Source organism: Dermacentor albipictus, chromosome 10, assembly GCF_038994185.2.
Source record: "Dermacentor albipictus isolate Rhodes 1998 colony chromosome 10, USDA_Dalb.pri_finalv2, whole genome shotgun sequence".
In the NCBI taxonomy this organism is placed as follows: Eukaryota; Metazoa; Arthropoda; class Arachnida; order Ixodida; family Ixodidae; genus Dermacentor; species Dermacentor albipictus.
The window spans coordinates 35,043,983-35,062,886 of NC_091830.1; the positions used below are offsets into that span (position 1 = coordinate 35,043,983).

At 44.0% G+C, this 18,904-nt stretch overlaps 1 protein-coding gene across 2 annotated transcripts in view; it reads right to left on the reverse strand.

The window, feature by feature from the left end:
- Positions 1–1,910: 1,910 nt before the first annotated feature.
- The window catches only part of LOC139050547 (U8-agatoxin-Ao1a-like), a 140,142-nt gene continuing 123,148 nt past the window's right edge, over positions 1,911–18,904 (reverse strand). For both annotated transcript variants that reach the window (XM_070527064.1, XM_070527065.1), the window contains exons 2-4: positions 8,021–8,157; positions 6,440–6,500; positions 1,911–4,157 (exon numbers count right to left, since the gene is read on the reverse strand). In XM_070527064.1, the coding sequence (XP_070383165.1) occupies positions 4,016–4,157; positions 6,440–6,500; positions 8,021–8,102 (285 nt within the window). In that variant the 5' untranslated portion in view covers positions 8,103–8,157 and the 3' untranslated portion in view covers positions 1,911–4,015. The remainder of the gene's footprint in view (positions 4,158–6,439; positions 6,501–8,020; positions 8,158–18,904) is intronic.

Sequence of the window (18,904 nt, forward strand, 5' to 3'; positions counted from 1 at the left end):
CAATGGGTGACCGGCGGTGGAGTTGTTTGGAACCCATGTCCTCCGCAGCCGAGGTGGCCACCCGAACACGAGGCCACGGCTGAGGCTGTCTAGAGATAAGTTATCGAAGGCGTCACGGCGAATGTGCGTTGCATCAGTGTACCAAACACATAGAGGAAGGAAATAAGGTGTAGACGGAGTAATGCGTCACGCTGCCAGCTTTCTAAAGCAAACGCACTGCCATGCCATTTCTTTCAATTTTTTTCTTACAATACCGGCCAAACATATGTCCTCTGAGGTTCAGCGTACTGGCCTAGAATGTTTGGTACCCGGTAGTCTTTATTCAATTCGGAGTTGCTCGGCTCACTGGCCGTGGCTAGGTATGCAGAGCAGGTGCACTAAAACCTATCGCGCGCTGTGACATGGCGTTGACGTCTTGGGTCACTACGTTAGGCTTAAAACGTGTTGCGTAATGCTCCCGCCTAGTTCTTTCCTTCCTCTATTGCCACACCCATATCGCTTTCACCACATTCCGTAGGCTGCGTGTTTTGGTGTTGAAGTCACTGTGGAAAGCTTCAGCATAAGTTACGCTTTAGGTAACTCAAAGCAAAGTGGCAGTATCTATATATTCGATAGACGAATACTAGCGATACACATTTCAGAGCTCGTTGATTGACTCGAAGCCGTGAAATTGGATATGTTACGTGGGTGCGGTAGACATATGTGCTATGACTTCAACAGCACGACTAGAACAAGGGCCAAGAAGGGGAGGGGTAATAGCAGCAGCTTATTCTCTTTCTTATTCTTTTTTTTTGCTTTTGGATTATCAAAAAAGTATAATGCGGAAATTAGACAGTGGGCGGGTTGGCTAAGCGTAAATAGATTTGTGGGCAAGAATTAAGAAAGAAACCAGATTGAAGCGTACACAAGCACAAGACGCAATGTGGAAAGTATGAACTGTTTATGAAGCTTATGAAATCGAAAGCACGTGTTGTGAATGCGGTGCGGTTACATATATACTCACAAGTTTCTCAAATAATAAGCAGCCGATTGTTAGACTATGCAGTCCTATGAATGTGTACGCGCCAGGGTGCTTCATTAGTATTTCTCGCGCGCAAATATAAGCAAGTATGTTGTAGCAAAGGCTAACGCCATATGCATAAGTGGCACGTAGTTAGGTTTCTTCAGCATGCACAAGCAATGGCTGTCGAAGAACAACGGTCAAATCAGGCACCGGAAAGCTTCGAAGGTACAACACGCTTCCTATGAAAAGTATAGCAAATGAGCCACCTCCTGATCCTTCTCTTCCAAACCACTCACCTACATTCTCTTGGTCCTTGTCCTATTAGCGCTGTTGCAGCGGTGAACAGGCGCAAACTTGTCCGAATATTGGTCCTCCTATCAGCGTTCGTTTCACTCCTCACAGTTAAACTACTAAATGGGAAGTGCACAGGAAGAAGGCTAGAACTGATCAGTAGTGGTGAAACAAGGAATGTTGCTGGAGCCAGTGTTTCCAGGAGGAAAGTTTCCTTCGCCACGCAGAATACAATTTCCCTTGTCAAAATGTCGGCTGCAGCGACATCCCGTGTTCGACAACATTTGAACAGTTCTACAATATACTCTATGCTTTGCCTGTCACTTCAATGACGCGTCGAGCTCAACTGAACGTCTAAATGCACTTAAAGCTTCAGTAAAAGTGTTTAAAAATTGGGCCACACTAGGACCTCTCGGTACATTTGTTGAGAAGCATGCATTGTAGGCAGAGTGAAATCTGTTCTGTTGAAGTTAACAGTCATGCGAAGCGACTGGGGATTTTCAATCACTTGTCCACTTCATACCCGATCTTATGCAAAAGCCACAGCGTACAGCCTGTTTTGTTGCATGAACGGCCGTCTTGAGGCACCTGTGAAATCATCGGTCTTCGCGCCACATAAAGGACTCGAAAATATATGCCCACTTTATTCACGCACAACTCATGACTACAAAAATGAGATCGACAAAGAGAAAAGAAACATAGACAATAGGAACACTATTGTGTCTGTTTGGGGGCCCACTAGCAGCGCATGCAGCATGGTTTAACAGCACGGCGCTCTTGTGGATCACGCATAGAGGATGGAAACGACAATACGTGCTGAGGAATGGGATAGAGGTACATCCAAGTGTCACACATTCAGGTCCAGAGCCTTTGGTTAAGTCGTCTCTTTTCGAAGCATGGTTCAAGCTTCTCGATCCCCGGGGAGTTGTTTGTCACCTCTATTTTTCTTTCCTCTAAGGGAGCCACAAAAGGTCGTGGCCCAGGAAGCCCTATTGCACGAACAACCTATATGTGAGAAACTTTCACTGTCAGCCAAAGTAGACGTAATTCTCTTCTCAAATCCCGTGTCTTCTTTTTTTGGCATTCAATAAGTGAACAGAGAATTATTTCTGTTTCTATGCGTAGATAATGTTCAAACTGATTCTCTTTGTAGGAGGGACGGTGAAATTGTGCAAAAGTTAGGTCACGGAGGAGAACTATACAATTTCTTTGCAAACCGGCATACATTCTGATGCTGTGCTGCGAATTGCATTGAAAGGGCGACGCCAAATAGCTACATGGCTTTGTCATTGGTTCTTTGACGACATGTTTCAAGGAAAAAGATACACTCGGGTTTTTCTATACACCAGTGTAACAATGCCGGCAAAGTGCATGTCAGTGTGCGGGGGTTACATACATGCAGGAAACGCGGGATCTTGCTGAAGCACTTCTACATATTTTGACAGACGTAGGTGCAAACACCAAGTAGGGAAAAACTGCTATGTCGGAAAAAATTTATGGCATGGTTCGAGGTTGTCGCCATGGTCTCGTAAATGTACGGTTCAGCAAAGCGACGTCCATGGAGCTTCCGAGATGTCATTCCGCAGAAGCATATTCCGCCAAAGTGTTCGATGATTTTCATATTTCGTACGACTTTTAGTCACAGTAAGATTGGTATCGAAGAGTGTTAAGGACATACCACTACGGAGGGGACCCCCTTTTCTTCAATTTCTCCTCGAATAATAAGAGCGGTGTGATGATCATTCAGAAAATACTTACAGTACGTGTTACGCATCCTAGCGAAGTAACAGTTAATTCGTACAGTTTAAATGCGAGCAACGACGATCCGAAGATATACCAACAATTTACGGAAAAAGGATGCAAAGCTGCTGTCGTTCAACAGTCACATAAGCGTAAGGATACCAATTCTTTCTAACGAGCAACAATCAACGACATTAAGATCACAGTGAATCACTAACTGACAACAACGTTGTTAGGTAGTAAAGCCAACAATAAACTCTGGGTTCACATCTCTGAGTGACATCCATAACATCTACATAGTTTCTCAAACAGATGTGAAAAGAATGCTTACGATATAGATGATACACACAGAAAGTATACCGCCTGTCACTTTAAGCATGCTAAACAACAAAGATAATACGCCATGTTTTATTCATACAATGCCCATTTTTTCGGTCTTGTATCAAGCCTAGGCATGAACGAGAATGTTTCAAACCTTCTGCGTCTAGAGCAGCACACACGTATCTCGGCGCCATGACACTGTGCCAGTGGTTCTACAAACATGCAGAACAATGTGTTATTTTCCCAATAAACAGCAGTTTGCCTGTACGATAAAGAAAATATATGAACTGCTATGTTACCAAGGGCCTCATCGACCGAATCTCAGTCAATAGAGCGAAGCGTTACTTGTCATTACTAGCATCAAACGCTGACGCTCTGCTTGGCCACCGGAGAGAGGAAACTAAATCAAGGAAAACAGCAACAAACGAAGACTATGCCCGCATTTTGGCTTGTCCCACTTCCAACCCCACAGAGTTTGTTCGTCCGGTACACAAACTAGACTGCCACTTGCGTGCACTCAACAATGTACGACAGTGAACGACATTTGTGAAGACAACACAAAGCTCTTTTTTTTACATCCACACCGGAGCACAGAGACGACGGCGTTGTTGTTGTTTTTCGCCGGACCGACGTGGACCGCTGTTAGCCGTGTTGGCCTGCTCACTTCTTGCCCAGCGACTGGAAGAGGCCGGCCCTCTGGCAACGACAGTTGGTGCCCCAGAGGTTGCAGCGGCAAGCCGACTGGTTGCAGCAGTCGTTGGGCCGACCATCGCAGGTTGCACCCCGTCGGATACAGCTGCGCCTGCGGAAAGAAATGACGCTCTTCGAGAAACTATTCGCTGCCGTTTTGCTTTAAAGTGGATGTGGCCATTGTGGCAGAAGAATCTTGTCGGCCTCTGCTCATTAGCTGTAGCTTTGTGTATTGCCATCCCGTGCTTGTGGTTCTTCGCCTTCTGTGTGTTGCTTTCGTATGTGCTAGTTCTGTTAGTGAATCAACCGTATCACCTGGACTTGCGTGCTGAGGATATGGCCAGGCAAGCATCTGCAGCGTCTAATCAGAAGTGTCTTTGCGGCATTTCATGGCACCCCAGTGTGATCCACTATTAATCGAAATCACTGCCCCTTACAGTGGCACAAAAAACAGTAATAAACATGTTGTTAATGCCATTATCGTATTTCAATATGACGAAGCCAACCCCTTGCAAAAAGAGCCGCGGAAAGCACATCTTTTAAATGGTAAGTGATCGCGATCGCAATGGAACGGTGGCGCGAGTGTTGGTTGCGGAGGGGCGCTGGTCATAAATCCTAGTGAGGTTCATTAATTCTTTGTAAAATATGTTCCTAATTCGCCCATGAATCATCCATGTGTCCCTGTAGCGTGATGCGCCTTTCTTCCCATACATTACTTAGGTTATTGCTGTTGCCGGTGTTTCGTTACAGAATTCGTTGCGCAGATATTATTTAACAAAAAATTCCACCGATATTGGCGAAAGCCTTCATGTCCACTTCACTTCAAACGCTGTCACCATTATCTGCGGCCACAGTAACATCTTCGCCCTCTGCAATGTACAAACTGCATTTCATATCTGCAAAATACAATGTGCTTACATAAATTCCCTGCAGGCAAAAAAAAAATGCTACAGGTTTTGAGACATTCTTCGGCGTGCAAGAGAATCAGTAAAGAATGAGCAGGTGTATAAATTCTATTGAGTACCTCTGACGTGTTTTAGCGCACGCACTTCGATGACATCTAATGAAACTTTCGTCCAGCTATTTAGCCGCAGCTAGTGGTTTGCGGACCATATCGAAGGAAGTAGGGCTGATGAGGAAGTTTCCATTGTCTCTTATGCTGAACTACTGATTTGTCCTGAAAGCAATAAGTTTAGGCTGATGTATTAATCGCAAAAAAGTAAACACTGTTCACTGTTCTTCCAGCGAAACGTTACCGCCTATGCGCTGAAAAATAATAATGTTCCTTTACAATGAAGCACACCTGTTATCAAAAATGATTTAGTTTCGTCGGTTCCTTGGGGAGTTTCGAAATTAGATTTCGCCTACAAAAGGCATGATTGTCAGTTTGCTTTCATTCTCTTCCTTCTCTTTCCACTTCCAGCAACTTCGGGAGCGTTGTTCCATTCAACCTTTAAACATCGTGAAAAGAAAGTTCTTAACTTCCTTTTGATCACCATGTAGCGGACAAATTTTCCACACAGTGCTCAACACCGATAACCCGATAAGCTAAGTATTACTAAGCTACAGAAATAGGAGGTTTGCGCATTGCATTTTTGGTCTGGAAGCATTCCGGAAATTGGAGAAGCAGCAGTGCTCTGTGCTCTCTTTTGCTGGTCTTTTTTGTAACTTGGGAGATCAAAGGAAGTTGATTGAGGCCAGACACGTGGCCGCACTGTTTTTTAACTTCCACGAGCTAGCCATCCAAGTTCTCAAAGAAGCGATTTTGTTTATCGAGCACAGAAAACCCGGAAGAGCAGGGGGTGCTTCATCTCATTTCAATTTTGTCTGATGCGTTGATGAACTTAATATAATAAGGTTCATGCCATTCTCTTGTTGGCTACAGCCTCTGAGCTTTTATTCAGAAATGTTTGCTTAGTAATTTGCGCGAGCCAAGTTATAGACAAGTTACTCGATGTGTATTAAACGTAGATGACCAAACCCCTTTCTTCAAAATATCTGTGTGACAAACTTCTTGACATTCATATCGTCATCGGTTCCAGTGAAGTTTGATAGCGTTCATCGTCATACTTTCTTAGTTCAGCAACTACAGTGACATTTCTGGACATTTTGCTTAATCCATGTTGTAATAACTCTATTATGTTCAAGAACATAAGAAATATGTGTTACATGAAGTATGCGGATGCATTGTTTTTTTGCCGAGGTTGGCGCGTTTTGGCGTTCACATTGCATAAAGAATGTTATATTATCTGAAGTAACACTATATATAGCCACTGAAGATAATAGCACCTATCCAAAACACATAACGAAACCGTGTCAACGCCTGCACACTGTCCGGAGACAGTGGCACATTCCTATTTCCTCTAAACATATATAAGAAGCAAAACCACTTACTTGTCAGCAGACATCAAATAGTTCTCGAGTCGCTGCTTGTATTCATCTAAGAGGGTGTCATCTGTCAACCATAAAAAAAGGAAACAGTAAATACAATATCTGTTTATTTCAGCCCCATGAAAAAATGAATCAGTTTCCTAATTTTTTTGAACACCGTGTTCGTTTTATGCTTCCCTATATGCACTGCAGCAGGCGAGAGAATAAACTGCTTCGGATGACGGCTCTGCTTTTCTTCTATTAAAACGTTCATCTCTTAACTAGTCTGAGCAGTCATTTGCACACACAACACTGCATTTACCGTTTCACTAAGATGTGTTATGGCATATTGCAGGAGATTCTTGTCAAATTTTTATCTCTTGTTTGGCTGACGGCACCGAAAATGCTGCTGTACGACTATGGCTTCGATGCAGGCCCACCTTAACATGATATAATATATAATATAAAATACAATTATCATAAAATATAATAAGCGCATTTAGTCCACAAAGCCTCACGAAATGTATGTGTCCGCTTCGAAGTTCGTTGGCTAATTTTAACGCGATAGCGTTAAGGAGCTCGTGTCGCAGAAAAGCCGGTGTCGTCGGCGTCGGGTGTCGGCGTCGGCGGCGTTGACCGTGAGCGATAAATCACGGCAGGCTCTTCATAAATAAAAAGCAACTTCCAAGATTGGCCCAGTGGGAATCGAACCCGGGTCTCCGGAGTGTGAGACAGAGACGCTACCACTCAGCCACGAGTTCGATGCTTCCAAGCGGTGCAAACGCGCCTCTAGTGAATGCGGTGTTGCCTTCGAAACCAGCCGTGGAAAGTTATACTGCGGTGTATATCGGTAATTATGAACATGTAACGTACAGAAGTCACAATTACACGAGTTGCGAAGTGCGTTTCCGCTGCATTTCTTTTGCGCTTTCCGCACACGCAGAGCCATCTTGCGGCAAACACAGAAGACCCCCTCCTCTCAATGTACGGCGCTGCCCCGACAGGAGGCGCGCCGCGCGCGCATTGGGACCGCTGCCAGGCGCGTCGCGGGACTCCCTCTCCCCTGACGACGCTTCGCCGTGCTTCCGGTTTAGATTACTATCTATCTCTCTGCCCGTGCCGATCAGATCGTTTTCCCTCCGAGACACCGAGTTCTTTGGTTCGTTTCGTTCGCTCAGGCGCACGTTTCGTTGTCGCGCCGAACGCTGCGTTGCTCGACGTTCACCGCGTGATAGGTGGGCGCTAAGTCCGATGCGGGGCGCATCGTAAGTGATTGCTGTGCCGTAGCGCATTGTCTTATACCCCTTGGCGGGTCGACGGGAACGCTGTCGCGTCCCACTCTTGAAGGCGAAGCTTAAGCGTCCTCCAATTTTTATAACTAGCACTCAATAACCTTATGTAACACTCTGTACTTCCAACACATTATCTCTCTCATGGAATGACACTTAAGCTATCACCTGTATACTACTCAGTAAAGTAGGAACAGATGTGAAGGTGCTCCAAAGAAATAGCTGAAAAACAGCAGGTGCTGCAAGCGAATTTCCATGTCAACGCTTCGGTCAAATCATCTGTGAAATAAGTCTGCTGAATACCAAGCGTTCTCACCATAGTTGTTGTAGGGCACAGCCACCACTGTTCCCACAAGGAAAATGACTACTAAGGTAAGAGCGACCAGCTGCGACTGCATTCTGCTACTGGAAAAGTGTGGAGCGCGGAGAGTGCACAGGGGGTCAGCGGTTTACCTGTAAAAAAAGAAAGAAATAGAAACATTAGCATCGCCAGAACTGAGTAGACTGTTGCTGTTAGCTCTCATAAGGGCAATGGTGAACACCAATTTGCAGGACTAGTCGCTGTCTACAGCAATCATATTCCGGTGCAGTGGTTCTTTTTACGCGCAACTTGAAATATGGCCTCGATGCGCAGTTAAATGAATGCGTGGACACGCTCTTCATGCAGAAATTGTAGTAATGGCTCAGATAATTTGTTGTCCATGAGTAAACGCCTATCAAATTCTGTTCGACCCGTTCATAGCTTGGTAGCTCTTAGTATCTCTTCTCGAGTGTCTCCCGTCACTGGGCCGCCGAGCCCCAGCAGGTGCTGAATATCCGCTGTAGTACACACTAAACATTTTTACACCCTTATGGGTGTTATAAGGGTGCTTTCGGCATTTACACCCATGCCCACACCCTTCTAGCACCCTTTTCGGCCAAAGCACCCTATCACAAGGGTGGATACCACACATAAGGTGTGACTTTGCTCAAAGAAGGGTGTTAAATCGACGCCTGAAGGGTGTTGAACGTATTGATGCATAAATCTGAGTATCGTGTACACGTCCACGCATTGAGCAATGTGTGTATGTATTGCATTTTGAATGCGAAAGTGTTTCATGGCCTTTCAGGTAGGAAAGGTGGCGTTCTCCGCAACAACAATCCATACGGGACCCTGCTCATGCCAATCTTGTCATTTCCCTTGAAAGCATTCAGAACCACGCCGCCCGCTTTATTCTCTCAAATTATTCACTTCATTCTAGCGTCACGTCCATGAAAAGAACACTAGGTGAACCTGACCTTTGGTTACGTCGCAAATACTTTCGTCTCCGTCTTTTTCATAGAATATGCTAATTTAACCCTTCTCGTAAAGAAAATCTTTTCACCACACCAAGTTCTCGTCTCGCATCGACCATCAATACAAAATTGATGTGCCATTATTCCTTTTTGCGAAGAACAGCCACTGAATGCAACCGCCTTCCCGCCTCCATAGTCTCAATTTGCGACACCACTAATTCAAGGTCGCCGTTCAAATTATCTTATGGTTTGATTTTCTATTTTTGCGCTGCATTGCAATTATTGCATATTTTCACCACTTCTTTCTGTTGTGCCTACTAGGCCTTGAATGTATATAATATATAAATAAAATTTGAAGTCATCACCGTCTTGTATGACGTGAGTAGTGATACAGAAGGTAGTAAATACAACAACGTTAAGTATGAGCAATTATGGGTAAATAATGTGAAATAATGTGAATAAGGGTGGAATAAATTGCATTAAGGTTCGTACAAACTATAGCACGGTGGATTACGGGAGATTAAGGTAGAATTGTGAAGAACACGTGACAATGTATGAACTAACGTATCATGGTCACGTGACAATTGCAAGTGTAGATGCGTGAAGCGATTAAGTTTTCCCATTCCTAAGTGACTGTCGATATTTCTTCAAGGATTCTGATGTTACTGGCATGACGGCCACTCCAAAGATGTATCATCCAGAAAAAGAACGCCCTTTCACTTACAATTCCATTATCATTATTTTTCGTGCTCACAGGAATATTAAAATGCAATTAAACACTTCTAGAAAAACTGCAGTAGCAGAGCGAAAACACGAGAGCAACTTGCGCAACTCTGCACTAATATTTCGGTGCCCTTAATAGCCCAACAAAAAGTGGTGAAATGGAAGAAGCTGTTTGGATACATTGCTGAACAAACAGGGACGTGCTGTTGGACGAGCCTCTGCTGTACAATGGCATCAACGTACAATTTGCATGGTGAATCCATAAAGAAGACTTATAGAGGCGAGATCACGTTGGAAGTTCTCAAACCCGAATTTCCACGTACCTTGCCTAATTCATTCAGAGGTTTACTAAGCTACTGATCTGCTTTCTAAGTGCATCCTCAAATACAGCTTGTGAGGCTGAGCCTATATATTAAGGGCTGGTGTCGTCATAGCTGTAATTTCTCATCCAGAGCATATACACTTGCAAACGCAGTCTTCAGTCTCCTCATGAATGTTTACGCGCCGCTGTCGCACGACCAAGATGTGAGCGTCTTTATCGAGCCATGATATCGCTGAAACTACGCTGTGACCTCGCAAAGTTGCTTCGTTCGGACGCAGCGAATAAACTAATCGCACCAGCAGAAGAGCGCCGATCGTCTCGCTCACGGTCCCGATTTGTGTACTGTACCCTCAGTGATGCAGCACAGACTGCGCCCCCCCCCCCCCCCATTATAAAATGCCCGGCACGAAACGTAGTAGCAACTACCCGCCTCACCGCTCTAGTTAGAGACCACAACGAAGCAGCAGCAAACAGGCGGCCATGCGAGCAAGCAAACCTGTCAGAATAAACGTTCAATTTGCGCAGCCGCCCCATGCCCAATGAAAAGCGACCGGAAGTGACGGCCGACGCTGTATTATCACTTCGGCGCGCGGCAGGACGGGAAGGCGGAAGCTGCGCCATCATGCTCGTTTTCGCGTGCGTTCGCGTCGCGCGCTGCGCGAAGTAATTTTAAACGTGTGATTAGTTTTGCGCGAGGGATAGAAAAAGACGTGGCCCATGCTTTGTGTATTACTCGTGCCCCACTTCAAAGCAAAGCGTTCGTACGCACTGGAAGATGGATCCACGAAGGCTGAAACGAGAAGTTGCAACGTGCCCCGTCGGTAGTACTGGCAAGATGGAAACTTTCAGGCAAGTGCCCCTTTATTTGGTATTTGTTTTGTTCGCTTTAGAAATATCTCACTGTGATCTCGTAGCATAATTCATAATTCGCTAATGTAAGAGCAAGAGCAGCTGCGCTCCTACTAGGGCAAGTTAACTACCTAGATCGCGTCCCGTGTGAATAATGTTTGTCAAATCTACATCGGGCGTGGTGCGCCTGCATAGTTACGCTTTGTTTCTCAGCGCTTGAACGTTCATTGATGTGATTCTCTTGTGCGTTCAGCGCGGCTGCTTATAATTCGGTCGTTCGCACTTCAGTCAAATGTGGTCGACCACTTTTGCGTCGCGTAGAAAAAGGACTGGCTTAGCCACCTTTCGAAGGAACCGGCGTGGTATTGGTTCTCCCTGATGCGGTCGCGTGCTGCTGTTGCTGCTTGCCGGACGCATTTCAGCATTTTTTCGGCTGGCTTTGTCTGTGCGTCTGCGCGTGCTCGCGCTCGGCTTGATTTGTGTGGGCGTGCGTGCGTGTGTGCGCTCAGCTCAGCTCGCTTTGTGTGTGTGTGCGTGCGTGCGCTCGGCTCGCTGTGTGTGTGTGTGTGCGTGCGCGCGCGTGCGTTCAGTACATGCCGGTTTGTATGGGCCGGCGTGTTTGCGCGTGTCTAGTGCGTACGTGTTTTGTGAGTGTGTTGTCTGTGGGTCGCTGTGTGTGCGTGCACGTGTTAGCGTGTCTGCCTGCATGCATGTATGTGTGCTTGTTTGTGTTCATCAATGTGCGCGTGCGCGCTTTTGTGTCTGCGCTTTGAGAGTGCGTATACCTGTGTGTGCGTGTGGGTGCGTTTTGTGTGCGTGCGTATGTACTGCATGAGGCCGGTAGAGTTTTACTCGCAATAAAACTCTTCCGATTTGGTGCAGCGAGTGTTCCCGCCTGAAAGCCGAGTTTGGTTTCAAGCCACCCTAGACAACTGCTGTATGAGGCGCCGTTTCTCGAGAGGACCAGTGGGAAGGTGCCAAGTATACGCTTCGTCCTTTTTCCTCCCATGCCCTGATGAATCGATATCCTTTTTTTTTATTGTGAAAGGAACGTTACATCCAGAGCATAAATAAATGATTAAGAAATCTGGTAGTGTGTTTCGCCATTACAATAATCCCGATCTTAAAGACGTGGATTTCCCATTAGCCCACATTTCTTTTGATGCAGACAACCGCTGAAATTGTTAGCGGCAGGTTATTCGAGACGTTCTACGTATATAGCAATTGTCTACAGGAGCTTTAATGAATTTTGAAAATTTGAAGTGTTGTGCTTTAGAGGTATCATATACAAGCTTAAGGTCTCCGGGTAATTTGTATGCCCTTCGAGAGCTGTCGCCTATAGCCCTATTGAAATTCGTAACTACAGTTTGGAGCACTGGGGAAGCTAGAAGGCTTGTCCTTGCTCTCGAGAAAGTGTTTAAGCTGGAGGTGCAGGTCGATGAGTTTGGGGTTGGTAACACAAAGGATTTTTTATGCCTTAGCAGTAGGAGTGACACAGGATAAAAAGAATGTATGTGTGTCAAGCACAGGAAGCTGCTCATGTGGTAGAAGCATGTGTGTGTGTGTGTGTGCGCGCCCATGCATGCGTGCGTGTGTGTGAATTCTCAAAAGGGAGTATGTGTGTAAGTGAGCTATTTCATTACTGGTCTCTTTGCCAAGAATTGGCAAGAAAACACAATAATCAATTTAACTTGAAATAATAAACTTCAAAGCATACTGGCGTACTGGCGACAGCAGCATACAAGCATGCAGCTGTGTGACAATCTTAATGCATGACTGCAACATCTCGAAGGAGGCTTGCTTTTTCAGTAAGCAGTACAAAGTCCATATTCTTGGCTTTTCTCGTGCAAACCAAAACGAGGCTCATTGCCAATGATCTTGTCTTTTGCTCTAATAGCATTTGTTTATCTTGTACTTAGAGCGTCGTTTCTCGCAGGTCATGCAGATGGTAGCAGCAATTTCACAATGCCCAGCCTTGGCGCCCCCCATCAAGAGCAAGCCACTTGCGTTCGCCATCAGACAGATGGTTAATGTCTTCTTGAAAGCGGTTGAGAAGACAACATTGTAAGTAGATATAGTTGTGTAGTGTAATAGAATAAGTCAAGTTATAATTTAAAACTCACGCTCCTTGGCCGCCTAAGCTTGATATGATGTGCAGTTTTCTGTGGTTGTAAATATTGCCGATGGTACAGTGCATACTGCAGGTATGACTGCTGATCCAAAGTATACATTTGCATTTTCTTGACGGTCTTTCATAATGAGGATTTTCTTTGTGCAAGAATATTCACAGAATGCCGGCGCATTGTAGCATCATATTTATTGTGCATTCACTGCTAATTTCGTATGACCTTCCTGCTACCAATTTATTTGCAGGAAAGGAATATTTGTTTACTCTCTACAATGAGCTTGTTATTTGCTCATTGCATTACACTCTTCTACCTTTATTTATTCCCATATAATTATCAAAACCTTAAAATTTCAGCTGTTTTTATTTTGAATACAATATCAAAATCAAAATGCACCGGATTGCAATCTAGACTGCAAGGGATTTGAAGAAATTACAAGAAACCAGGACCTCTCGGGAGCGTTAAAAAAACGTTTCCGCAGGTAATGTGCCTAATTGTACTGAGCTAGCTGCTCACGAAAATTGCAAGCATATTTCATTTCACAGAGTTTTGCAGGATATAGCAGGCCTGTCATAGTCTCTGAGCACAACCTTACCTCATTTGCATCATGAAAATGTCTCATGCTTATTTTGGGACAAGTTTTGAAAAATGAATGTATCATAATTTTGAAACTACACAAAGTATTGGTTGAGGCTAGACAGTTTTCAAACGACTTGACCATGTTGAACTTAGCCATTACAGGACGGAAAAAAAACATGCACAGGAGCACTCATTCAATGAAATGTGATGCTTGTGGTTATTTTCCACATGCAAAATGTACTTTTAAGCGAGAGAGGGCAGGTAGCCAATTTACAACCATTGTGACTCATGCGGGTAGTAGCAACACAGGATGAGAAATGGTTGTGTCTCTAAGGTTCATTGAATATGCGAAAACTCATACAGTACCCCCCCCCCCCATGAGGGGTAACCGTGCTATATGTTTTGGGCAAGAAAGATGATTGTTCTAGGAGACAAGAAATTTCAGGCTCTAGTTGAGAGGCTACACAAAGAAGGACCATGCAAATAGTCACAGATTAACATAAACTGCATCGGAGTGGCATCACAGTTTAGAGCATGAGGAAGGATCATAAGTTTTAAATAAGAGAATACTACTTGTCAGTGCATTGCCAAGCTAACCCATTGAAAGAAGGGGGCGCGCTCTAAGAAAAATAGTTGCCAACACATGCTAAATTTTCGAGGAAAGTATGCCAAAATGCCCATTCTTACTAAATTAGTAAATAAGAAATACACGATAAATTTTAGGATGCAGAAAGTGTCTAATAAACTGCATTGGGGAGTTGTATATTGTTGGGCTGGATGCATGTATTGCAGGGCAAATGAGAATGCCAGTGGGAATTCCCTCATTTTCATTTTGTGTGCACTCTCTGTAAAACAGTTCTTTGTCTCCTAGTGTAATAATGTTGTGTAAAAACAGTCATGTTTTAATGCCTTGTGCATTTCACTCTTAATGTGCCATATCCCGTAAGCTTCTCACCTGCAGTACTTATAAAGTGTAATGCAGATATATTGCAGATTTCATAATGTCAATTTTGTATTAAGGTCACATACACACTATTGGACAAATGCCTGTTGTTGAGATATGTCATTGGTACTCTTTAAACTTTATTCACTCTTTTTTTCTATGGTGAAAAGGCTACTGTAAATTTATGTTTTTGCTGCTGTATGTGCCTTGTGTTCACAATGACATAGTGGTTTAGCATTCACAGTAACATGCAATTCCTTAATTTGCAATATAGAAACTTCTCCTACCTTTCACTTTTCTTGCCCATTTGCCTGAGCGGTGCATTCTGCCCAGTCACATTAATTAAGTTTGTTACTTTGAGGAGCTTGTTGCTTTATCAAATTTTCCGCAAAGTACATGTGTAATTGCACGGACTGAATTCTCATGATTCCCTTCTTATTTTGCTAATGCAGGATGCAAGGTTCCGGCAATGCCATGCACTGCATTTATTGGTCAAGATGCTCAGAGAATGGAGTCCCTGCACCTCGTGGTTAACCGTGAACATTTCTTTTTCATTTGGAAAGCTAAAGGCCATTTGCTGCATCACTTGCATTTTTGCAGCTCAGATGTGTACTATATTTTTCTAATTTTGAATCAATATTGGCTGTTCAGTATAAGAAATGGCGTACAGCGTGAAGCACAAGGACTGCGAGAGACACACTCCATTGACTTTCAACAATATTTTATTGCGTTGCCACATCGTGTGTGTATACACAGAGGGGTCATGCGCAGAAAATGAAAGCCAGTCACAAGGGGTGTTCAACAGCAAGTCATTGTAAAAAGAACATGGTCACTTGAAAAAAAAACATCACAATTTCTATCTGTTTAGATACAAAATTTCACTAGGGGGTCAGCGTGATAGAGGGGGCACTAACGCACACACTACCCAGTTTTCTGGTGAAATCAGCTTCAATAATTTACCGGGTGAGCTGTTTCGCTAAAACTTCCGTATCTTAAAGAGGGGCATGCAGCCGCAGTCCCGGCAATGAATGCCCAAGTGGCCTTGAACAGTGTTATTGACGTTGTTATAGTGCTCTCTTATACGATCATTTAGGCGCCTGCCTATCTGTCCAATATATTTACTGCCTCAAAATGGGAATTTGGGAAACCACATTCGCTGCACACATCGCAAAACGTTTTCTGTGCCCGGCAGAGCAACAACTCTGACGTGATTTAGGCGCGTTTACACACTTACAGAGCCTTGCCAGCTTTTCCGAGGCTGAGAAAAGGACTGTGATTTCTGCAGGTTCCCTAATCTTTTTTAGCCTATGGGAGACATCATGAACATACGGTAGCACTGCAAACCTGTGTCTTTCAACCGGCTGGTTCCTTGACCGAGCAAGCTCATCATGTTTTGTGCACTTAGAAGCTGTTCCGCTATGGCTGAAATTAAGGCCAAAGGGTAGCCAACCCAAGAAGGGCAATCAGCCTGTGCAGCAACGCTATGTTGCATCTCGTGTGAGCAAGATTTATTGAGGCTGTTAAGGAGGCAAAGCTTTACAATATCTCATTTGATTTTGTTGGACAGACAGGCAGGCGCCTAAACAATCATTTAGGAGAGCACGATAACAACGTCCATAACACTGTTCAAGGCCACTTCGGCATCCATTGCTGGGACTACGGCTGCATGCCCCTCTTTGAAAGTACGGAAGCTTTAGCGAGACGCAGGTCATCCGGGAAACTATAGAAGCAGATTTCACTAGAAAACTGGTTAGTGTGTGCATTAGTGACCCCTCTGTCGTGCTGACCCCTAGTGAAGTCTTGTATCTCAACAGATAGAAATTCTAATGTTTATTTTTTTCAAAAGACGATGTTCTTAGTACAGTCACTTGCTGTTAGACACCCCTTGTGACTCATATTCTGCGCATGCCCGCTTTTGTACAAATACACATGATGTGGCAACGTAATTAAATATTGTTGGAAGTCAGCGCAGTCTGTCATCTCTCGCAGTTCTTGTCATTCAAGCTGTACGTAATTTTATCTCATTAATTGCAAACTATCCCAAGAAACTACCCTTGTTCAATATAATTATAATGTTTGATACGACCATTTGCTGGCAAATGTTAACAGTGTGATATTTAACTTGAGCTTTTGCATGACTGCCTATGCCTGTATTCTTTTAGTAACCAGAGTATGGCTAATTTATTAAACCATATTTGCTCATTTGCATGCTCACATGCTATAGCATGCCTTAATCTTGAATTACTGCATCTAAGTGCAAATAATTTACAAATTTACTATGTATTTTAAAACACTGTCCACATTTTGTGCTCAGCAAAATCGTTTAATCAACAGTGGTTTGTTTTTATCAGGCCTCCTACTGCACTTTGCACCCAGGCACTAGTAGATGTGGAATATGCACTCTTTTGATTTATAGTAAGAAAACAACCTATTTTCAAACTACATATTGTATATGTACAGTGCCTTAGAGTTACAAAACAAAAATTTATAGAAACTGGTATTGTAGTTAGAAAAACCGCTACACAGCACCTTTAGCCCAGAGAACTCTCGTTTCACAAAAGAGGACAAACTATGTAGGCACTAAAAAATTCTACGTATTTTTTGTGCTCAAATAATCTTGTTGGAAATAGAAAATTAGCAATAAGGCTCCTGGCATAAACCTCACTTAAAGCATGTCTATGCTTGGAAAGTATTGTTTCAGTCTGAAAAATGTTGGCCAGTTATGCTTTACATCGACTTTCCAAACTTTTCATAATGCTTTGCGATTACATTAGTGTACAAAATAGCAGGTGTCTTTCTTGTGCGTTTGCTCTGCATTTCAATTGCTTCCCTAATTCACCTTTGCAATATGCCTTTTTTTCAAGCATCAAAACTTGAATTTTCGTTCACTGGAGCCTAATACTAAAAATGTATTCCTTTATGTGACCCAAAACACTGCGAATCAACCCAGGCTCTTTCAGTGCCGCTAAACATAGTTTCTTCTCTAATAACAGATTTGATCAATACATATATTTTAGGTACCTTTGTGGGGAATGTAAATGTTATTGTACTTACCGATGTGTTTGGTGATTGTGCATGTTTATATTTCATGTGATTTATGTATATGTTGTACTCTGTATTGCAGCATGCAATAAATATATTTGCGTTTTCTTGAAAATGCAGCATGTATCTTACCAGTCTGTGTTGCATGTTATTTGGATATGGAAATCGTGATAACCTTGGTGTTGATATACATGCTCAAAAGTGTCAAGTTTGCTAGGTTGTATTTGTGCAGCGAAGACAGGTTTTGCAATGTACACCATAAATTACTAATATGTAATGTGATCCACACGTATAGGTGTTGTGTATGCCCATCGAAGCTTCAAGGCCGGCTGTTCGACATTGCGTTTGGTAGCCTAACTTGAACCTTCTGGCACACGCAATAGTTGCGCGTGGATCGCTGTACATAGTAGTAATTGAAGGTGTGTACTGCCGAATCTGCCTTCCATACACGCTAGAAATAAAAGGGTGTACACCCTTCCAACACCCACACAGATAGGTGTTAATTTGGACGAGCACCCTTACACCCTAAATTTATTTTGCTGGACACCCTTCCTTTAGGGTGCTATAGTGGCACCCCAACTGTAGGGTGTAGACAACAGCACCCTTAGGGTGTTCGTCTGGCGACAAACTGATTTACACCCTTAAGGGTGTTAAAATGTTTAGTGTGTAGCTGTAGCAGCACCCTTTAGAGTGTTCACTGGGCCTCCAGGACTTAAACCCTAGTGCCATGCGTATGATGTGTAAGGGCCGCCCCAGCACAGATTATCGAAAGGGAGGCTTCCTCCACCCGAAAAAAGAAAAAGTAATTGCAAATTCACGTTTACGGAATTTCAGAGCGATCCTTAGGAGTGAGTACTATCATTTTATGCAAATATGCGGACACTCGACGCCCATTTTTGCCGTCGCAACTGCCCTTGGCGACGTCATGCTGACCTATTATTGAAGGCACAAACGTGGTGCGCGTATGAAGGGCTAAATGCCTAACTGCACGTACGCGTGCCGGCACACGAAAGCTCGCACCCATGCGCCTCACGCATGCGCAGATGGTGCAGGGCAGATCGTACGCGTCCAAGCACGGCGCAAGCACAGGTATCTAATGTTTACGCACGCTAAGAAATAGCGTTGCGGAACATAGCGGCCCCAATGGTTCCCGCTTCAGCGTGGATTCTCCTGATGGCTACGTTCTCACTCGCGCTGATCGCCAGGAACTATTGAAATGAGCTTTGGCTTTCTCTAAACCCACATGAAACCTCAGTTATGGGCACATAGCACGTCTGGTTTCTGAGATCATTCTGCCATTTCAGCGATCGTAGGCCTAACAAGGCGTGTCTGCATAGCTAC